Here is a 21,269-nt window from a genome sequence, read left to right as displayed (position 1 = left end):
TGAGTGGCTTACCAGTAGTGGATTTCAGGAGACACTTTTAGATATATTTAAATTGGGATGAGAGACGGCTACAAGTAGATGTAGGTAGATATGGTTGGAGAGATAGAATAGAAGGTGGAAAGGGGAGAAAGCAGGTTAGAAGAGCCATGAGAACAACAGATGTACAAACATGGGGTAAAGCAGATGAATCCATCTCAGGGCCAAATACAGTAAAGGTGTTTTTGGACAGGACTGAGGAAAGTTTTGGATAGGAGTAAAAGCTAAGAAAGTCAGGACTACTGGGAAGTACTGAACTATAGCTTGTTTTGATGTGATGTATTTGATTCAGGCAGTTTCCTGAACTGCCCAGATCTTGATTTATCTAATTTTTGAAGTTGCTAATTTATATTGTCATTAAATGTATGACTGAACTATAAAGACTTGGGTATTAAAGGAATGGATATTTTTTCTTGCAATAGGGGTCACCCTTTCCATTAGATCAATTGTGTAATTTTGGGAATGTTGCTTTTGTAGGGAGGAAGATATAAAAATGTATCCTGTTTTGTAACTTTAACAACATGGCAAATCCTGGTTTGTAAAAGCCAAATATTACCTATTGTTCAGAAGCTAAACTCAGAGATTGGGGCACAAAGGAAATAACCATAGAATCTTAGAATATTTGAACTAGGAGGAATCTTAGATCAACTTGTTCAACTATCTCATTTGGAAGAAGAAACAGGCCCAGAAAGGTGTGAAATGACTTGCTCAGGGTCACATAATGAAGTTAATGGTAGATCTAGGCCCAGACCCCAGGTATCCTTCCCAGTCCAGTGATCTTTCCACTGATTCTGAGAAGTACATCAGTATGAGGCAGCTAGGTGGTACAGTGCCTAGAGTACCGACCCTGGAGTCAGGAGACTGAGTTCAGATTCTGCCTCAGACACTTGATACTAGCAGTGTGACCCTGGGCAAGTTACGTAACCCTGATTACTTCAAGTCCCTCTCCCAAATACAGTCTTATTATCATCCTGTTTTACTCTGTGAATAGAAAGTTTTTACACTGACATCTTTCTAAAATCATAAGTACTTATTAGCTTATACAAAAAAGTGCAGCTAGATAGTAAGACAATAAACAAAAAACTGAATTTTCCTATATGTTTTAAATAGAGTGAAGATGACTTGCAGGAAGAAGTATAGTAAATTTGTTACTTTTCTGGGATTAGGCAATAATTTAAAAAGCTCCATTTTTTTTTTTTGGTAATGAGGAATTCTTATCAGTTTTTAATCATTTTAAAAAAGTAACAACTTTCTTCAGTAAAACAGACAACTCTACTAGAACATGGTATTTGTTTGGAATCTGTTCTGTTATTTGGAGACTTCAAAAGATATCTAATGTTTAGAAATTAATCACATGATTGCTTAATAGTAATGACACATGAATACTTAATAGTAAATTTTTGGCATTTTCTATCCCTTTGATCTGAAGTTCCCAGAAATTCAGAGAAAATAAAACCATCTTTTTTTTTTTTTAAGGTAAGAAAACTTAGCCTGAAGAATGATTTGGCAGCCAAAAAAAATTAATGTGGTCCTAAGCATTTTAAAAGAAGCATCATGTTTGAACAAAAATTGATAGTGACATTATACACTGCCCTGATCAGACCACATCAGGAGTTTTTTGTTCAATTTTGGGTACCACATATTAGGAAGGACACTCATAAAGAACTGAGGTGGCTACAACTGAGATAGTAAGGGGCATGGAGACCATGCCATGTGACTATTGGTTTCAGTAATTAGAAATATTTAGTCTGAAAAAGAGAATATTTAAAGGGCACATGATAATACTCAAGTATTTGAAGGTCTATCAAATTAAAGAGGAATTAAATTTATTCTGCTTGTCCCCAGATGACAGAATGGAGAACAGTGGGTGTACATATTTAGGCAAAGAGGCAGATTTAGGCCAGATGTAAAGAAAAACTTCCTAACAATTACAATTATCTCAGAGTGGAACGTGTTTCCATGACAAGTGATAGGATCTCCCCTCATTAGAGGTGTAGGGGATTCTTTCTGCAGATGTGTTTTACACTTGGATGGTCACTGAATTCTGTTCAAATTTTGAAGTTTTGTGATTTTTGTAATTTGTTTTGATTGGTTCCAGAGTCCAGGACTAAGAGTAAGGGGTAGAAGTTGAAGAGAGAGAGAGATTTAGACTTGATTTAAGGAAAGACTTTGTGACAGTTAGACATGTACAAAAGTATAATAAGTTGGTTCAAGGGGTAATAGGTTCCCCATCACTGGAGGTGATGATTCCTTTTCAGACACAGGTTAAATGACTAGATGAACTTGGAGAACCCATCCAGCTGGGACTGTGAACTGAGCTGGAATGAAATTAAACCAACATGACAGGAATACCCAACTAATGATTAGTGAAGCTAGGTGTTGAGCACAGAATTTTTGTCCTTGTTGCTATAAATAGAGAAATTATAATTTTATGTCTTTTGGAAATATTTTTTATATTTTTACATTCTAGAATCATACCCATCAGAATTAAATTATTTGCTGTCCACATGCAGTCTAAGAAGGTGAGCATTGTATGTCGTGATTTATTAAATATTGCATTGTTGAACAAGTTTATTTGCATAAAACTTTTTACTTTGAATAAATGCCTACACTGTGTTTATATTCTCAATGTTGTGGAAATCAGAAGGAACTTAAGGTCAGAGGATTCATCCTTTTCATTGAATTACATAAATGCAGTATGTATGACCAGGATTCTTTTTTCTCCCCACATGAGGGGGAAAAAAATCTTAATTCTGGATTCAAACTGTTTGGATTATAAACTGAGACTGTTAGCTAGAGTTCAGATAGTGGTAGATGTGCTATCATGCTACCAACATTTAACTGTGTCCATTTCTCCTTACAATGGAAAGGGCAAGAATATGGATACCTGGCTCTGCAAATAAATTGGATATAAGAGTTAGAACAAAACGTTTAACATCTAGTCATCAGGTTTCTTTTTTAAGCTTTAAGCTTTCAAATTTATTTTTGCCAATTGAGAGTGGAAAGAAATGTATAGTGGGAAAAAAAAACCCTGGATTTGGAGTCAGAAGACATAGTTCACACCTTTATGACCTTGGGCTCGACTCATGTTAAATGACCTGAGGTAATTTCTCACTCTAATTCTATGCTTCTGTGATGCACTGTTCTAAAAGGGATCAATGTACTTATTGTTCATTCTCTACTCCCACCCTATACCCTTGAGCATTATGTTACCATCTCCCCTGAATACTCTTTCCCCTTGTGAAGTTAAAATAACCCACTTATACCACCCTCTACCCATCTTTGTTGTTAGCATCTACTGATCCCCGGGGTCACTCTTCTGACCTTCTCACTGACATAAGCAGCTGACTCCACTCTTCCTGTCCACTCCAAGCCCATGCCACTCTCCTCAGAAGTAGCACACTAACTTTTCTAACACCCTACTGACACAATTCCTCCACCTTTTTAACTTCAGGGAATTCTTACTCCCATCTTGACTGATCTTGCTAATAGCAGTCACACACTTAAAAATTGCATGACCTCACTATCTTATAAATTATATGACCTCCAAGATAGAATCTTAGAATTTCTATCTTCTGACTGTAACCTCCCATCTTTCCATTTTTTCTCCCTTTTCATTCATAGTAAGCTGTTTCTCACTTGTATAATGATCTCTGGTTTCTTGACTCACCCCCACCCCCCATTATGCTCCAGTTTTGCTTCCTCCGTTTTGACTTCACATACCTCGCTATAGCCACCTTCATGACTGATTAGCTCCCACTCTTGAATCCTTTACTTTTGTCTTTGCCAAACTCCTATTTTATTCCCTACAGCAATGTCATAAATCTTTTCCTCTCTTCAAGCTTTTACTCCCACACTTGAAACAGATGACCTGATCTCTCACTTGTTTAAGAAGATCAAGGTTATCTGAGGTCTCTTAATTCTTGAAGACATTTTGTGATGTCCTATGGGTACCTCAACCTACACATATCTAAAACAGAACTCATATTGTCCCCCTTTCCACAGTCCCCTGTCTGTTGAGGCCATAACCATCCTTGCATTCACACAAGTTTGTATCTTCAGTCATCTTTGACTTTTCCCTTCCTCTTATCTGATTTATCAAGTTTTGTTGATTCTGCATCCACCACATCTACTATATTTGCCCTCTTTTCTGCACATGAAGCCATCAGCTTTCACTTGTGCTATTCTAACAGTCTCCTTATTGGTCTTTCTACTTCCAGGTGCTCTTCAATCCATTCTGTACACAGCTGCGTAAGAAAAAGTCTGACCATGTCATTCTCCCACTCAGAAACCTTTAAGTGTTCCCTGTTGCCTCTAAGATAAAATAGGAACTCTCTGATCTAACTTTTAAGAACCTTCACAACTTGGTCCCCCACATATCATTCTAGTGATGTTTTATACCTCTTACTTCACTTCATTGTAATGGTAATTTAAAGTTAATGGTGAGTGGGGGGGAAGAGTTAAAGATCTTCCCCATCCATTAATAGGCCTCAGTACCTTTTGTTAATTTTTATTGAGGCACTGGGTCAAGGTAGTCTATTGCCATTTTTGGATGGCTCCATTTTTTTAGGAAGTTCTTCCATACATTGAGCTGAAATCCATCTCCCTGTAATTTTTACTTGTTGGTACCAGTTCTCTCCTCTGATGCAAAATAAATTTAATTCTTCTTGGAACTGATGGTTCTACAAATATTTTTCAAATGTTATTATGTCGTTTGTAGACAGCTAGGTGACTCAGTGGATGGAATGCTGGGCCTGGAGTCAGGAAGACCTCAATTCAAATCCAGCCTCAGACACTTACTAATAGTGTGACTCTTGGCAAGTCACTTAACCTCTGTTTGCCTTAATCCATTGGAGAAGGAAATGGCAAACCACTCCAGTATCTTTGTCAAGAAAACTCCATGGACAGCATTGGTGTGCTGTGGTCCATGGGGTCATAAAAGTCTGACAAAACTGAACAGTAACAGAAATCATATTCTTTGCTCAGCCTTCTCTTTTCCAACCTGAAACTCTTCCAATTTGTTTGGTTCTGATGAAATATGGTACTGAGTCTCCTCACTATCCTGCAGCTGGGATTACATGCACAGAGAATAGAATTCTAGTCATAACATTTGATAACTGTATGTCAGTATAGTTCATTTAGTTTCCTTTCTAGTTACGTATTTTTTTCCATTTAAAAATATTATGCTGAAAGAAGAGATCCATAGACTTTACCAACCTTCGTCAGCTATTGATACAAAAAAGGTTAAGAACCCTTGCCTTACTCAGTACTTCACAAAAAACTGCGGGGAAAATTGGGAGAGTAGTCTGTGAGAAACTGGGCATAGACCAGTATCTCATACCATATACCAAGATAAGCTCAAAATGAGTACATGATTTAGACATAGAAGGTGATATTGTAAGCAAATTAGGGGAATGAGATAAAAAAATTATCTATCAGATATTTGACTAGGTGAAGAGTTCATGACCAAACAAAAGATAGATGGATTCACAGGAGGTAAATTAGATAAGTTCGATTACATTACATCTAAAAGTTTTTACACAAAACCAATGCAGCCAAAATTAGAAGGAAGGCAGGAAATTGGGGGAAAATTTATGGCAAATTTTTCTTATTAAAATGTCATTTCTCAAACATATAGGAAACTGAACCAAATTTATAAAAATAAGAGCCATTTCTCAGTTAATAAATGGTCAAAGGATATGTACAGGAAGTTTTCAGAGGAAGAAATCAAAGCTATCAATAATCATATGAAAAAATACTCCAAATTGTATATGACTTTTGACCCAGCAATGCTACTTGATGGAGGAAAATCAAAAGAAAAGGAAAAGGACTCATAGTTATGTAAATATTTATAGCAGCCTTTTAATGATGGCAAAAGAATTGGAAACTGAGAGGTTGCTTATCAATTGATGAATGGCTGAACAGGGTGTAGTATGGGATTAGGCATGGTCTTGTACAAATTTGTTCCATAAAGCTAAGTGTAATAATAATAGTAATAACAGTAATTAATGTTATTTGTGTCTGTAGGGCACTTTGGTTGTTTAAAGTACTTTACACGTGTTAAGTTATTTTCACAGTGACCCTGCAAGGTAGGTACTATCTTTATTCCCTTTTACAAATGGGGAAACTAAGGCATAGAGAGGTTAAATAACTAAGCTCATATAGCTAGTAAGTGTCTAGGGAAGGATTTGAACTCAGAACTTCTTGACTCCAAGTCCTATGTTCTCTCCATAACTGTACCTAGCTGTCTACAGTACTTTACATATAGTGGGTGGTCTGTAAATATCTATTAATTGATTGATTCATTTATACAGGAAATTCAGATCGAGTTTACTGCAATATAATGTTATAGATTCTCAAAGGTAAGTAAACTATTTCTTGGCTCTGCATTTGACATTTGTATTTAAAATTTTCAGTCTGTTGGGCGCCATCTAGAACATTATTTCTCTAGTGTATAAAATGACATTTCGGTGTTAGATGGTTCATCTTAAAACTACTCATATCTGAAACACCTAGGTAGTCTACGTATTATTTCTTCATCTGCACCTATTAATCATAAAGACATTTGCTTCAGTACTCCACTTCACTTTGTTTCTGTAGACCCTGCCTAGTCATTAGAATTTGACTCACTTTTTAAAGCACAACCTCAAATGTAGCATGATAGTCAGTAAGCATTTATTAAGTGTGCCAGACCCTGCTAAGTGCTGGGGATACAAGAAGAGTGAACGACAGTTCCCACCCTCAGGGAGCTCACAATCCAATGGGAGTTCAGAGTATAATTGTTATTCAGTTGTTTTCAGTTGTGTCCAACTCTTCATGACCCCATTTGGGGTTTTCTTGGCAGAAATACTGCAGTGGTTTGCCATTTCCTTCTCCAGCTTATTTTACAGATGAGGAAACTGGGGCAAACAGGGTTAAATGACTTGCTTAGGGTCAAGCAGCTAAGAAGTATCTGAGGCCAGATTTGAACTCAGGAAGATGAGTGTTCCTGACTCTAGGCTCTGCACTCTATCCACTGCACTAGCTAGCTGCCCTCAGCAGATATTTTTATAGCTCTGTAAGGTTTGCAAAGCAATTTTCACATTAACTTCATGACAACCTTGTGAAGTAGGTGCTATTATTATCATCACCATTTTACAGAAGAGAAAAGTGAGGTTAAATATTTTGCCAAGACTCACAGTTTATATATCTAGAGACATGAGTATCTTTAACTGGAATGGAGTTTGAATATATTTACAGCCAGTTGACATAGGGGATAAAGTGCCAGGCTTAGAGTTAAAAAGACCTGAGTTCAAACAGGGCTTCAGATACTTAATAGCTGTGTGATCCTGGGCAGGTCACTTACCCTGCTTGCCTCATTTTCCTCATTTGTAAAATGAGATGGAAAAGGAAATTGCAAACCACTCTAATATATTTACCAAGAAAACCCCCAATTGGGTCATGAAGAATTGGATATAACAGAAACAATTGAACAATAGCAACAAACACATATATCTCACCATCTCTGCATATCTATTTTTGAATTGGAATTTGAACTCAGATTTTCCTAACTCTAAGTCTAACACTATGCACTACAGCACCTTGCCTTTTTAAGTCGTACTATTTCATTGATAGATGTAATGTTATTTTTTTTTTCAGTAAGGAAGGAAAAGAAAACTTATTTGCCATGTTTTTAAATTCTTAAGAAATGGTAATGAACTTTTTTTTAATAGACCAAAATTTTAGGAAAACATTTTATAACATAAGTTGATTCACCTACATATATACCATACTGCTACATATATCCATATACATATATGTCTCAAATTAAATGAGCATATTTAATAATTGATTCTTTGAAATTTCTAATAAATTTCAGTGCTTTTTAAAGCCAGTTAGATCACCTTATGTCCACCAACATTAAAGCAAAACCAAGTGAAAACTTATCAAATGAAGTACTAATATAAATCAGGCACTAATGTAAGAAAAAATTGTTCAAACCTCCATAGATTTTATATATACTGCTTCTAAAGATTTTGTCTCCTTGCAAACAGGTAGGTATATCATCTGCATATTATATGTTTGGAATTAGGAAAGTATTGCCATATGTAGGTTTCTAAGACTGCAAAAGCTGAAACATTTTTTGCAAAGAAAAAAACCAATAGTTTCAATATTGTTAGACAGCAAATAGAAAAAATATTTGGTTTTCTTCATCCTGGTGTTAGTGCTTGAGGAAAAGCAAGTTGAATTAGAAGGGAGGGTAAGGAGAGAGATGGGGACTTTTTTGTGGAGATTTCCAAGGGACTTTTGGGCACTTCCAAAGACTAGAATTTATGATATTTACTCTTTAGTAAATCTAATTTCATTTAAAAATGTGTACTTTTTTTTTTAAAGACAAGCATATGCTATCATTATTTTTTACATAATATCTTAAATGCCCTAAAAACCATGATTTTGTCTGTGCAGGTATTTCTTCCACTGTTTGATCTCAGCTCTCTTAAGCAGATAGTCTTTGAGAGTTGTTATAGCCAAAAAAATCTATCGCTATATGGCCAACCTGATGGTGAGGCTTTCTGGTCTTAGGAAGGGCCAGTAGACATGAAAGCTCTTCTCAACCTATACTTCAAGCTTTTCCAACTGACAGGAAGGACTTTCCAGAGTTTGGGCTTACTGAAGATAGCCTTTGAGAACCCAGGATCACTCACATACTGTAGTGAAATATTAGAATAGGACTTTAGTGGGAACCACATTTAAGGTTATTTTTAGATCCATGAAAGGGAGAAGAGGGAGAGGGATGGCTTTGAAGTAACTGGCAAGAAAAGGAAAAGAAGAAAGGAGGGTTTTCAGAGTGCTTGTGGAGAAATAGATTAGCTTTATTAAAATTAATGTAGCTATGAGTGCTGCAAGAGCAATGAAAACTGATTATTTACAAAATCCTCCAGGAGGTTGTTGGGAAAGGGCTTTAGGCCAAGTAATTCTCCAAGCACCAGGTGTCACTATTGTTCTAGAACCTCCACAATCTAGTTTCAACCTACCTATCTAGTCATATTTCATATTCCTCCCCCTGAAGACCATAGTAGCTGGAATAAACTGTAGGTCAAACCTCTTTTCTGAAACTGATTCCTGGAGAGGTTACCTAAGGTCTCAAAGAAGCAGTAAGTGGCAAAGCTGGGTAATCTTTGTGCTCTGGCTCCAGATCTTCCCATGATACCACACTGCCTTCCTCACCTTCTAGCTAAACGGCATCACCTTTGTTCCTTCTTTTGCTCATACCATTGTCCATACCTAAAATGAATTCCACTCTGTCCCCGTGTCATTCTTCAAGGCTTAACTCATGTGCTACCTCCTCTTTGATGACTTCTTTGGCCTTCCTGCTAATCTGTTTTTTGCTACTTATTTTAGTTCCTTGTCTTAGAGTTTTATTTGATGAACACTTATTCTGCTTTGTCCATTCCCCCCAAAATGTTTGAAAAGCCTCTGTCAGTGTTTATGCAGTACTAGTGGCTTTTGTTTGTGATCTAGATTCAGTCACTTGATTTCTGTGTGTTTTACTTTCCTAATTTGCAAAATTGAAAGTTGTAAGATCCCTTCCAGCTTGAAAGTTTTTTGACTTTGTAGTCTTCATTCAAGGCCACAAGCAAGGACCAGGGAACAGACAGCAGCAGTGAATATTTTTTCCTCTAAAATTTAGGGAGAAGAAAAAGGTAGGCCATGTTTTGTCTTGGTTTTAGAAACTTGGGCAAGTTTCACCTCTCTGCAAAGTTTCATTGGCTTTCAACTTTTGTCCTTCCCTTCCTTTAAATTTGAGAATAGACTTGGGGAGAGGCTTAGCACTTTTTATTCAAGAACTTTCCAATAAGTAAAAGTTTTCATGATGACTTGATGGAGGTTACTTTTAAAACCTTAGGTGTTTTTATTTTATTTATGTGAATTCCACTTAATGATTCTGTTACTCCTCAGTAAGATCTTAAAGACTTTCTTGTCTTTCTTGCTTGTCATCTTTCTTGATGCTATGGTTTTTTTAGTGTTCTTACATTAACGTAAAAGATTTTCCATCAACATACCAATGTCACCTTAGTATGTTCAGTCTTTAGACATGAACTGATACCTTTTTAATCTTTTTAGTATTTTCAGAAATGTGGAGTTAGAATTACTCATTTTTGAAGGCTTATGAATTAAATAAAGATTTTAAAAGTTTATTAAGATTTTTTTTTGATAAAAATTCTGCCTTAAGCAGAGTTAACAATCTTGTTCAAATCACTGTTAACTCACCTGCTTTTATAGGAATTGATTTTTTTGCACTCCTAACTCATATGTCTTTATATGTTAAAAGAATCAATAGTATGTTAACTTCAGCCCTTGGCTCCTGAGGAACATTTGCCTTTTTATCCTCCTGCGGAGTCCAAGGTACCAGGTCTGATTATAATCATTCTCATCTCCTGGTTTGAACTTTCACAATGAACGGAACAGCTCGAACCTCTGAAACAGGTCTCTAGCAATGAAACTCCTTGATTGAATTCCTGATTACTGGCTAGAGAATGAATTAAAGTAGTTTAGGTTACCCAGGAATGTTGTCTCTAGCAGTTGTCATTTGAGTACTACATTAAAACATATATTGACTATAAAGTAATATTTAAAGTACTCCAGTACTACTGGAGATTCATACTTTAAATATCATTTTGAGCTGTTTTTTCCCCTCCTCTCCTCTTAATTGTAGCTAAGTTCATTTGCTCTTTTAAGTTATTTTTTGGTTACACTTGACAACATTCAATTTAGGAACTGCCTTTCCCGGTTACCTTTTGAGGGAGTGCTTTGCAGCTCCCACTAATAGAGGGAAAGTATAGATTCCTCTACTACCATTCTGCTATTGCTTTTACAACAAATTCCATAAGATTCTAAACCATGTCAGTGTTGAAAGTTCCTTAAATATCTAGTTCAGAAGCAAAGTAGATTCCTATTGATTGGGAAATAGCTAAACAAATTATAGTGAATGAATGTAATGGAATACTCCTATGCTGGAAGAAATTATAAATGTAAAGAATACAGAGAAGCATGAGAATATTTATGCAAACTGAAGCAATGTGAGGTAAGAACAATATTCACAGTGGCTACAAAAATATAAGTGTAAAGGCTTCTTCCCTTCCTCACCCCTCCGCCACCAATGAACAGCATATAATTATAATGATTAACTAGAATTGACTCCAGCTAAAGAGAAATGTCTTTGAAGAGGTGATGGACTATGGATATGAAATCATGCAGATACTATCAGATTCACTTAATGTATTGGGTAGTTTTTACAGAACTTCTTCTCCCTCACCACCCCTTTAAAAACATTCTTATGACAGATGGCTCAGTCTAGGGCCAGGGGGTATACTGAGAAGTGAAGGTAATTAATATAAAAACCAAACAATATTAATAAACTTGTTTCAAATAAAAAATAAATTTTGCTCAATTATATGCTAACAAAACTGATAATTTATAGAAATAAATACTTACAAAAATATAAAATAACCAGATTAACAAAAGAAAATATAAGGCATTTAGAAAACTCAGTATCAGAAAAAGAAATAAAACAGGTCATAAATGAACTGTCAAAAGCCCCTCCGAGACCAAATGAATTCAAAAATGAATTCTATCACACTTTCGAAGAACAAGGCATTCTAATACTACATAAACTGTTCATAATAATAATAGTAAATGCAATAACGATAGTAACAAGGCACCCTTCTAGTTTCTTCCTATGATATAAATATGGTCTTGATAGTTAAACCAAGGAGAGACAAAGCAGAAGATGTTTCCTAAAGAACGTTGATGTAAATATTTTAAATAAAGTTTTATCAAGAAGGCTGTGATTATATATTAGAAATATGCTGTATACTATGGCCAAGTTGGGTTTATTCTCGAAATGTAGATGTAAGAAATGTAGTGTGACATAAGGAAGACCATAAATATAATAAGCCATGTTTATAATATAAAAAAATAACTATATGATATCAATGCTGAAAAACTTTTGACACCAACTCTTAATTCTAGAAATAATTCCTTAATATAGTAAATAGCATTAACCTATATCCCAAAACAAGCATTATTGGTAATGGAAAACAATTAGAGGCCTTTCCAGTAAGATCAGGGATAAAACAAAAATGACCATCATCACTACTATTTTAATCTATTTCTAGAAATGCTGGCTATAATAATAATAAAAAAAGAGGAAATAAGCATAGACAAAGAAAAAATATTTTTTCAGGTTGATATGATAGTACTTTGAAAGAAACTCAACTAACATTTGTTGGAATAACTAATAGCTTCTGCAAAGTTGAAGGATATAAAATAAATCCCCATAAATAATCAGCATTCCTGTACATGACCAACAAAACTCAGAAGAACAAGAAAGAGAAATTCCATTAATGATAATTATAGAAGCTGTAAAATACCTGGGAGTGTATCTTCCAAGCTTCACCCAGGGACTATATGAATCTAATTACAAAACACTATTTGTAAAATAAGACTTAATAATTGGAGAAATATTAAATACTCATGGGTAGGTCAAACCAGGATAATAACATGACAATATTACTAAGATTTAACTACTCACTTGTAAGAGCAAGGATCTTAGCATACACAGGAGGGCCTGCTGCACAGGTTCTCAGATCTGCTTTTCTAAAAGGAAAGCAGCTCTTGAGGGGTCAACAATCCACTTTAATCAAGCACATATATCATTCACTTAGTTCAGGGGAAAAAGTCAGCACCCTGAACTTCAGGGAAAATACAAATAGAAATTACAAACAGAAAGACCAACAGACAGGGCTTCCAACTGTCTGGCCATACATCACAAATCAACAGACAAATCCAGCTGTCTGATCATACTACATAGTAACCAGAGAGAGAAGCACCAATATCTGGTTTTTCAAAGCTGGGGGACTTTTTTTATGATACCTTTCTTTTTTTATTTTTTAATTGTTATTTTATTTGTTTTCAGTGTTCTATAATCACTTCCATATATCTTAGATTTTTTTTTCCTCTCCCTCCCTTCCTTCCCCCCTCTCTCCCCACTCCTTCCCTGAGATGATGTACAATCTTATATAGGTTCTACACATACATTCCTATTAAATACATTTTCACCTTAGTGATGTTGCATAGAAGAATTAAAATGAATGAGACAAACCATAAAACGAAACAAAAAAAAAACCTAATACAAAAGAAAATGGTCTGCTTCATTCTGCAATCCAATTCCACAGTTCTTTCTCTGGATGTGGAAGGCATTTTGCCTTAAGAGACCATTGGGAATTTTTTAAGTCCTTGCATTGCAATGAAGTTCTAAGTCTACCAGAAAAATTCCTCACACACTGTGGTTGTTGCTGTGTACAAAGTTCTCCTGGTTCTGCTCCTTTCACTCAGCATCAGATCATATAAGTCTTGCCAGGCCTCTCTGAAGTCTTCCTGTTCATCATTTCTTATAGCACAATAGAATTCCATTACATTCACGTACCACAGTTTATTCGGCCATTCCCCAATTGATGGGCATCCCCTTGACTTCCAGTTTTTGGCCACCACAAATAGAGCTGCTATAAATATTTTTGTATATGTGGGACCGTTTCCCATTTCTATAATCTCTTGGAGATACAGTCCTAGAAGTGATATGGCTGGGTCAAAGGGAATGCACATTTTTGTAGCCCTTTGGGCATAGTTCCAAATTGCTCTCCAGAATCATTGGATGAGCTCACAGCTCCACCAACAATGAATTAGTGTTCCAACTCTTCCACATCCTCTCCAACATTTATCATCTTCCTGTTTTGTCATGTTAGCCAATCTGATAGGTGTGATGTGGTACCTCAGAGTTGTTTTGATTTGCATCTCTCTGATCAACATTTTTTCATATGATTATAGATAGCTTTAATTTCTTCCTCTGAAAACTTCCTGTTCCTATCCTTTGACTGTTTATCAATTGGGGAATGACTTGTGTTCTTATACATTTGACTCAGTTCTCTATATGTTTTAGAAATGAGGCCTTTATCACAGACACTAGTTGCAAAAATTCTTTCCCAGTTTTCTGCTTCCCTCCTAATCTTGGTTGCATTGGGTTTGTTTGTGCAAAAACTTTTCAATTTAATGTAATCAAAATTATTTATTTTGTACTTTATAATGTTCTCTATCTCTTGTTTGGTCAAAATTTTCTCCATTCTCCATAAATCTGACAAGTACACTATTCCTTGCTCCCCTAATTCGTTTATAATATCAGTCTTTATATTTAGGTCATGTATCCATTGGGACTTTATTCTTGTTCATGGTGTCAGGCATTGGTCTATGCCCAGTTTTTACCACACTGTTATCCAGTTTTCCCAGCAATTTTTGTCAAACCGTGAGTTCTTATCCCAGAAGTTGGAGTCCTTGGATTTAATCAAACAGTAGATTGCTATGTTCATTGACTACTGTGTCTTGAGTACCTAAGCTATTCCACTGGCCTATTTCTCTGTTTCTTAGCCAGTACCAAGTGGTTTTGGTGATTGCTGCTTTATAATACAATTTGAGATCTGGTAGGGCTAGGCCACCTTCCCTAGCATTTCTTTTCATTAGTTCCCTTGATATTCTGAACCTTTTATTATTCCAGATGAATTTTGATGCTATTTTTTGTAGCTCTAGAAAATAATTATCTGGTAGTTTGATTGGTGTGGCACTGAATAATTAAATTAATTTAGGTAGAATTGTCATTTTTATTATATGTGCTCAGTCTTCCCCTGAGCAACTGATGTTTTTCCATTTACTTAGATCTAACTTTATTTGTGTGAAGTGTTTTGTAATTGTGTGCATATAGTTCATGGGTTTGTTTTGGCAGGCAGGCTCAACTGGGGGGCTTCCTAGCAGCTACCCAGAGTCTTGCCTGGGCAAACAAACATTTCCAGTGAGTAAGCCCCCAAACAAATCTCACCTCAGAGTATTTATACACTTTTCAGAACCAGAGGGCAGGATCCTCTGCAGTACCTCAGCAGAAATTAACAAAAGGTGTTGAGGCCTATTAATGGGTGGAAAAGATCTTTAACTCTTCCTCCCACCCACCATTAACCTTAAATTACCATTACACCAGTGCTGTACTGTACCCTCAAAAGAAAATTTTATGGACCTAAAAAAAATAATGCCTCATACAGAGGCACAAAAAGTCAAGAATATCAAATATAATCATGAAAAAAAGGGAGAAGGAATGGGGTTTATCAGTATCAGATCTCAAACTGTACTATAAATCACTAATTAAAATGATTTGGTACTGGTTTAAAAAAAAAAGTGGCACACACGTACATCACATATAGGAGCAAAAAGTGTAGCATGATACTTCATTCCATAAATTAAGATAACATCCAAATGCATATATGAGTTAGATATAAAAAGTCACATCATGAATAAATTAGAGAAGCAAGGAAGAAATTGCTTTTCAAATCTACGAATAAGGGAAATATTCATGACTAAGCCTGATAGGATCACACAAGATTTTGCCGAAAAAAGATGTCAAGTTTTTTCACTAACAAATCTAATGTGGTTCAAATCAGAGAGGAAACAGGTAATTGAGAAAAAAAATTTACAGCAAATTTCTCTGATCAAGGTCTTATTTCCAAGTCCTATAAGGAGCTGGTTCCAGTGTATAAGAGCCATTCTCCAATGCTTAGTCAAAGGGTAGAAATATGCAGTTTTCTGGGAAAGAAATCCAAACTATCATTGATCAAGAAGAAAAATCTTTAAATAACTGATCATTATAAAAATTTAAATTAAAGCAACTTTTAGGTTCTGCCTCACATCTGTCAGATTGGCAAAGATGGCAAAAGAGGAAAATGACAAATGTTGGAGGGACTACGAGAAAAGAGGTATAGTAGTATAACTGTTGGAAAAGCTGAAAATTGGCTTAGCCATTCTGGAAAGCAATTTGGAACTATAACTAAAAAGTTAGTAAATAATGCATATCCTTTGATCTATCTATACTATAACTTACTAGACAGGACCTATATGTTCAAAAGTATATTCCATATAAATAATATAAAACATGTTCCTAAATATTTTGTAGCTAACCTCCTTGAGAAAGCCATATACTACTTCCTTTCCTCATTCCCTTTTCCTGATGTTCTACTTTCTGGTGTTTGAACTTGTTACTCAGCAACTCTCTCCAAAGTTACCAGTGATCGCTTACCTAACAAATATGATGGCCTTTTCTCAATCCTCATCCTTGTTGTCAGCTTTGCAGTCATTGATGCTCTCAATAATACTTCTTGATATTCTCCTCATTTTTTTGTGATTCTCTTCTTTCTTGATTTTCTTCCTACCTGCTTGATTGCTTCTTCTCTGTCTCCTTTGCTTAATCTTCATCCATCTATACCCACTGATTGTTGGGGGTCCCCCAAGCTTCTGTCCTGTGATCTCAGAAGGTTTCAATTTTCATCTTCATGCAGATGACTTTCATATCTACTTTGTCGCCCTACCTCTCCCCTAACTTCTTGTCTTACATCTTCAGTAGGCTATTAAGCATCTTGAATTGATTACTTGTTTGTATGTTAGAGTTTTCATGTCCAAAACTGAGCTCATTTTCTCCCCCAAAACTCTACTCTTATTCTAACTTCCCTATTTTGTTGTCAAGGACGTCGCTATCTATCTAATCATCTAGGCTGCAACCTAGGTGTCATTCTTGACTTATCATTCTCCCTTATCTATTGATTCTACCTTCACAACATCTTTTGTATATGCCCCATCTCTCTTCTGACACTGCTACCACCCTGGTGTAGGCCCTTATTACCTCATTCTTGAATTATTGCAATAGCCTGATGGTAGGCTTCCCTGCCTCAGTCTCTCTCTACTCCATCTTTCACACCTGTCAAATTGATTTCCCTAAGCATAAGTTCCCTCCTTGCACTGTTCAGCCAAATTCAGTGGCTCCCCATTATGCCTGCTGTCAAATATAAAATCCTTTATTTGACTTTTAAAGCCCTGCACAGTCTGCCCTCTTCCTGCCTTTCCAGTCTCCTTCTATATTAACTCCTCTCCATATACTCTTGTGATCCAGTGTTGTTGGTCTCCTTGCTGTTTCTCATAGACAGCACTCCAGCGGCCCCCCGTGCTCAGAATGATCTCCCTCCTCATATTCACCTCCTAGCTTCCCTGGCTTCTTTCAAATCTCAACCAAAATCCCACCTTCTGAAAGAAAACTTTCCTAGTCCCTTTTAATCTTACTGCCTTTTTCTGAGACTACTCTCAGTTTATCCTGTATATGTCATGTTTGTATAGAGTTGTTTGCAGGTTGTGTTCCCTCATTTGATTTTCAAAATAACTTTGAAAGACTTTAATTCTGACAATGATAAGATAAATCAGAACCCCAAAAGAATGAAGATGAAACATGATGCCTTCTGACAGGTCACGAACTTAAAATACAGAGAGACTTCTGAAGTAATAAAGCCTTCTGACTACTTCTCCCCTAGACTTACAGCTCCTGAATAGAATTATTCCATCTGTAAGAAGGACTTGTTATTAAAGTAACATTTCAAGATGTGGCACCTCTGGGATGGTTTCATTTTATTATCTATTAATTGAACATTATAATTTCAATCTGCTTGAAAAATAAATCTGCTGCAAATATGGTGGGCCATTCCTTTAATTCCCTTAATTTTACAATTGTTTGTCATCTAAAATGCTACAAACCGTGATTTTTATCCCAGAGTCTGAAATATGGACCTTCCACCTCTACCTTCCAGATGCCTAAACAGATACTGTCAAAACCTGAGAATATTTAAGCACCTATGCCTTAGTTCAGCTTTATAAATCTGCTTTCACACCACTAAGCCCATGTTTTATACATATAAGCCCAACTTGCTACCATTATGCAGAAGGAACCTCCCAGGCAGAGAGAAGGTTGAAACTACAGAATCACAGTATTGACAGGGACCTCATCAGCCATCTAGCCTACCCATACCCCAAAGGAAATTTCTACTAAAACATACCTGACATGTGGTCTCCCAGTCTCCACTTGAATACCTCCAAGGAATGAGGATCCATCACTTTCTGAGTCAGCTAAGTCCACTTTTGGATAACTCTAATTTCTAGGAAGTGTTCTTACCAAATAGGCTTAATGTTAATCATAGTTAATATTTAACATATATTTTTATTGTTGTGTTGATTTACTTCAGTCATGTCCAACTCTTTGTGACCTCATTTGGAGTTTTCTTGCAAGGATACTAGAGTGGTTTGCCATTTCCTTCTCCAGTCTAGGTGAGGAAACTGAGGCAAACAGAGTTAAGTGACTTATCCAGTACCACATATCTAAAGCCATATTTGAACTCAAGAAGAAGAGTCTTATAGACTCCAGGACTGTCATTGTATTTATTTCACCACCTAACTGCCTGCCTGGCACGTAGTAGATGCTTTCTGACATACTTAGGCGCATCCCTGGAAGTTTGAAGATGATAGGATCATAGATTGAGAGGTAGAAGACACTTTAGCAGTCATCTAGTCCAATTGCTTTGTTTTATAAATAAGGAAACTGAGTCCTAGAGAGATTAAATTTAAGGACAGATAATATAGGAAAAGAACATTTTTGCTTTACATTGTGGATAGTAAGTCTGCCCTAAGATCACTAAATTCCTATTCATCTCCAAAATTCCTTCTAAGGTCATAGAAGCTAGAAATTAATTTTCTAATCTTAAGACCAAGAAGCTGATAATGGTTCCTTGAACTTGTAATAAGTGAGCAGAGGTTGTAAAAATTATGTGAAAAAGTATGCAGGGTGGTGGTGGGGAAAGGAGGGGTTTGATTCCCAAGAAACATACTCTGCAGACCACTCTTTGGATGGCAGTTTTCTCACCTACAGCCATGCTTCTGTACCTTTGTTACAAGATGGTCTTGTGACCACTGTGACAGTTCCTCCTTAAGGGAAGCTTCAAGTTTATAGAACATACTTATAGAAAAATACTGACAATAACATTTGTGACAGTTGGTACAGCTGTCCCCCAAATAATATTTTGTCTACCATGAGCTTGTTTTTCCCTCTGACATGCAGGGCTTGAGAAGCAGTGACAGCAGACTTGCAAATTCATCAGAAGCTGGAGAAAGCTGAGCCTTGGTCAAACTTTACAATATTTATTTAGTATGCAGCATTATTCATTTGATCCTCACAATAATCCATGAAGGAGGCTCTATTACTATCCCCATTTTATAGTTGAGGAAACTGAGGTAGAGAGAGGTTAAATGACTTATCCAGGGTGCGTTCATCTTTCGTTGCCAAAGGTGATCCAGGGTTAAACAGTGACTAAATGGCAGAGGCGAGAGTCAAGCCCAGATCATCCTGACTTCAAGTCCAGTGCTTTATTCACTGTACCATGTAGCTTCCTCAAATTTGCCTCTACACAACTTCTAACTGCCATCTGGAGCCAGACAGAACAAGTATACTACCTCTTCAATACGACAACTTCCACAAAGCAGCTAGGTGGCACATTGGGTAGGAAAGGTGGACTTGAACAGAAAGACGTGAGTTCAGATCTTGCCCCAATTACTAGCTGTGTGACTCAGGGAAAACTCACCTAACTTCTCTGTGCTTCAGTTACCTTCTCTGTAAAATTGGGTAATAATGGCATCTATCTCACAGGGGTGTTGTGAAGATCATATTAGATTGCGTATGCGCAACACTTTGCAAACCTAAATCACTATGTAAATGCTGTCTATCTACTCCTTTATTTACTAGAAGACAGCTATCATGTTCTTCTAGAGTCTTTTCCAAGCTAATAATGCCCAGTTCCTTCAACTGATCCTCATATGATGTGTGTACTCTGAGCCCTTTACCATTTTAATAATCCTACTTTGGGCATTCTCCAGCTTATCCATGTCCTTTATAAACTCAGAATGGTACTCAGATTGTAATAAGCTATTCCAGATGAGGTTTGAACAGGGAAAAGGGGCTATTATCCTTTCAAAAGAACTGTTTTTCCAGGATACTTAATCCTTCTTCACCTCTTCTTCTTTCTCTTTTTTCTCTTCCCTTGCCACCATTGCTATGACTTGTCCTGGGCTGTTTTGGTTCCTTGATCCCCATAGCAGCCATAGATATCAAATATGGCAGACATTGATGACAAAGAACAATCTGAACTTGACCAGAAAGTTGAAGTGGGAGAAAAAGAAACTTGTAATGATATAAATAGCAAAGTTCATCAGCTTACTATTCAGGTGATGCAAAATCCTCAAATTCTTGCTGTACTCTAAAATATATCATATGGTTGGGTGGGAACATGGACTGATTACGTTGAAAACTTGACAAAATTAATTAAGCAGTGTGTCAGTGCCCTCAGAAACCTTCAAGTTAAATGTGCGGATAGAAGTCACATTCTATGGGGAAGTTTGTGCCCTTCAAAGTATGCTCTTCTTTACCACCCACTTTTTGATAAAAGAAATGAAGTTAATGCAATTTATGAACCCACAGAAGTGAAATATGAATAGAAACCACATGATAATGAAGAAATTTCAGAGGAGATGAAAGAGAAGGCTAGGCTTGAAGAGGAGAAAAAAGATGAAGAAAAAAAACACCCTAAAGGAATTTCTGAATTTTGGCTTTTTAAGAAATGTTGACTTGCTCAGTGATATAGTTCAAGAACATGATGAACCTATTCCAAAGCACTTGAAAGATGAAGTGAAGTTCTCAGATGCTGGCCAGCCTATGAGTTTCATGTTAGAATTTCACTTTGAACCCTATGAATATTTCAGTAATGAGGTGTTGACAAAGATATATTGGATGTAGTCAGAGCCAGATGATTCAGATCTCTTCTCCTTTGATAGATCAGCAATTATGAAGTCCACAGGGTATCAAGTAAATTGGGAATGGGCGGAAGGGTAAAAAATGTTACTTTGAAAACTATTAAGAAAGGATATGGACTTCTGGTGCCAAGATGGTGGAGTGTGGCAGGAACTCCCTGGAGCTCTTCCACATTCCCCCTAAAAACATTGAAAATCCCGTCAGAACTGATTTAGGAGTAGGGAAGCAGCTTAGAAGCACAGCAGGAAAGGTCTGTCTCACTGGGGTGGAAAGGGATGGAGGTGGAGGGCAGCAGCTGCAGGCAACACTGCCAGGGCCTGCAGCAAAGCTCTAAGTCCCTGGATAATCCACTAGTGAGGCCCCACCCTCAGGCAAGCCAGGAGTCTGTGCAGCACAGCCAGGCCTCACCTCAGCATCCCTATCTCGAGCACAGGCCACAGTGAGGCCTCACCCCCTTTTCTGACCAGCAGTGACCATGGCTCCAGGA

General features: G+C 36.6%; 1 protein-coding gene and 1 pseudogene across 2 annotated transcripts in view; both read left to right on the top strand.

The window, feature by feature from the left end:
- C4H8orf89 (chromosome 4 C8orf89 homolog) overlaps positions 1-21,269 on the top strand; it is a 65,942-nt gene that overhangs the window by 1,479 nt on the left and 43,194 nt on the right. The window contains exons 2-3 of one of the 2 annotated variants that reach the window (XM_072604869.1): positions 2,507-2,558; positions 6,351-6,398. In XM_072604869.1, coding sequence (XP_072460970.1) covers positions 2,507-2,558; positions 6,351-6,398 — 100 coding nt within the window. The remainder of the gene's footprint in view (positions 1-2,506; positions 2,559-6,350; positions 6,399-21,269) is intronic. The other variant, XM_072604870.1, reaches the window with a different exon arrangement.
- Positions 19,993-21,083, top strand: LOC140501347 (nucleosome assembly protein 1-like 1 pseudogene; annotated as a pseudogene).

Source organism: Notamacropus eugenii, chromosome 4 (assembly GCF_028372415.1).
Source record: "Notamacropus eugenii isolate mMacEug1 chromosome 4, mMacEug1.pri_v2, whole genome shotgun sequence".
NCBI lineage: Eukaryota > Metazoa > Chordata > Mammalia > Diprotodontia > Macropodidae > Notamacropus > Notamacropus eugenii.
This window is presented reverse-complemented; position numbering and strand designations above follow the sequence as displayed.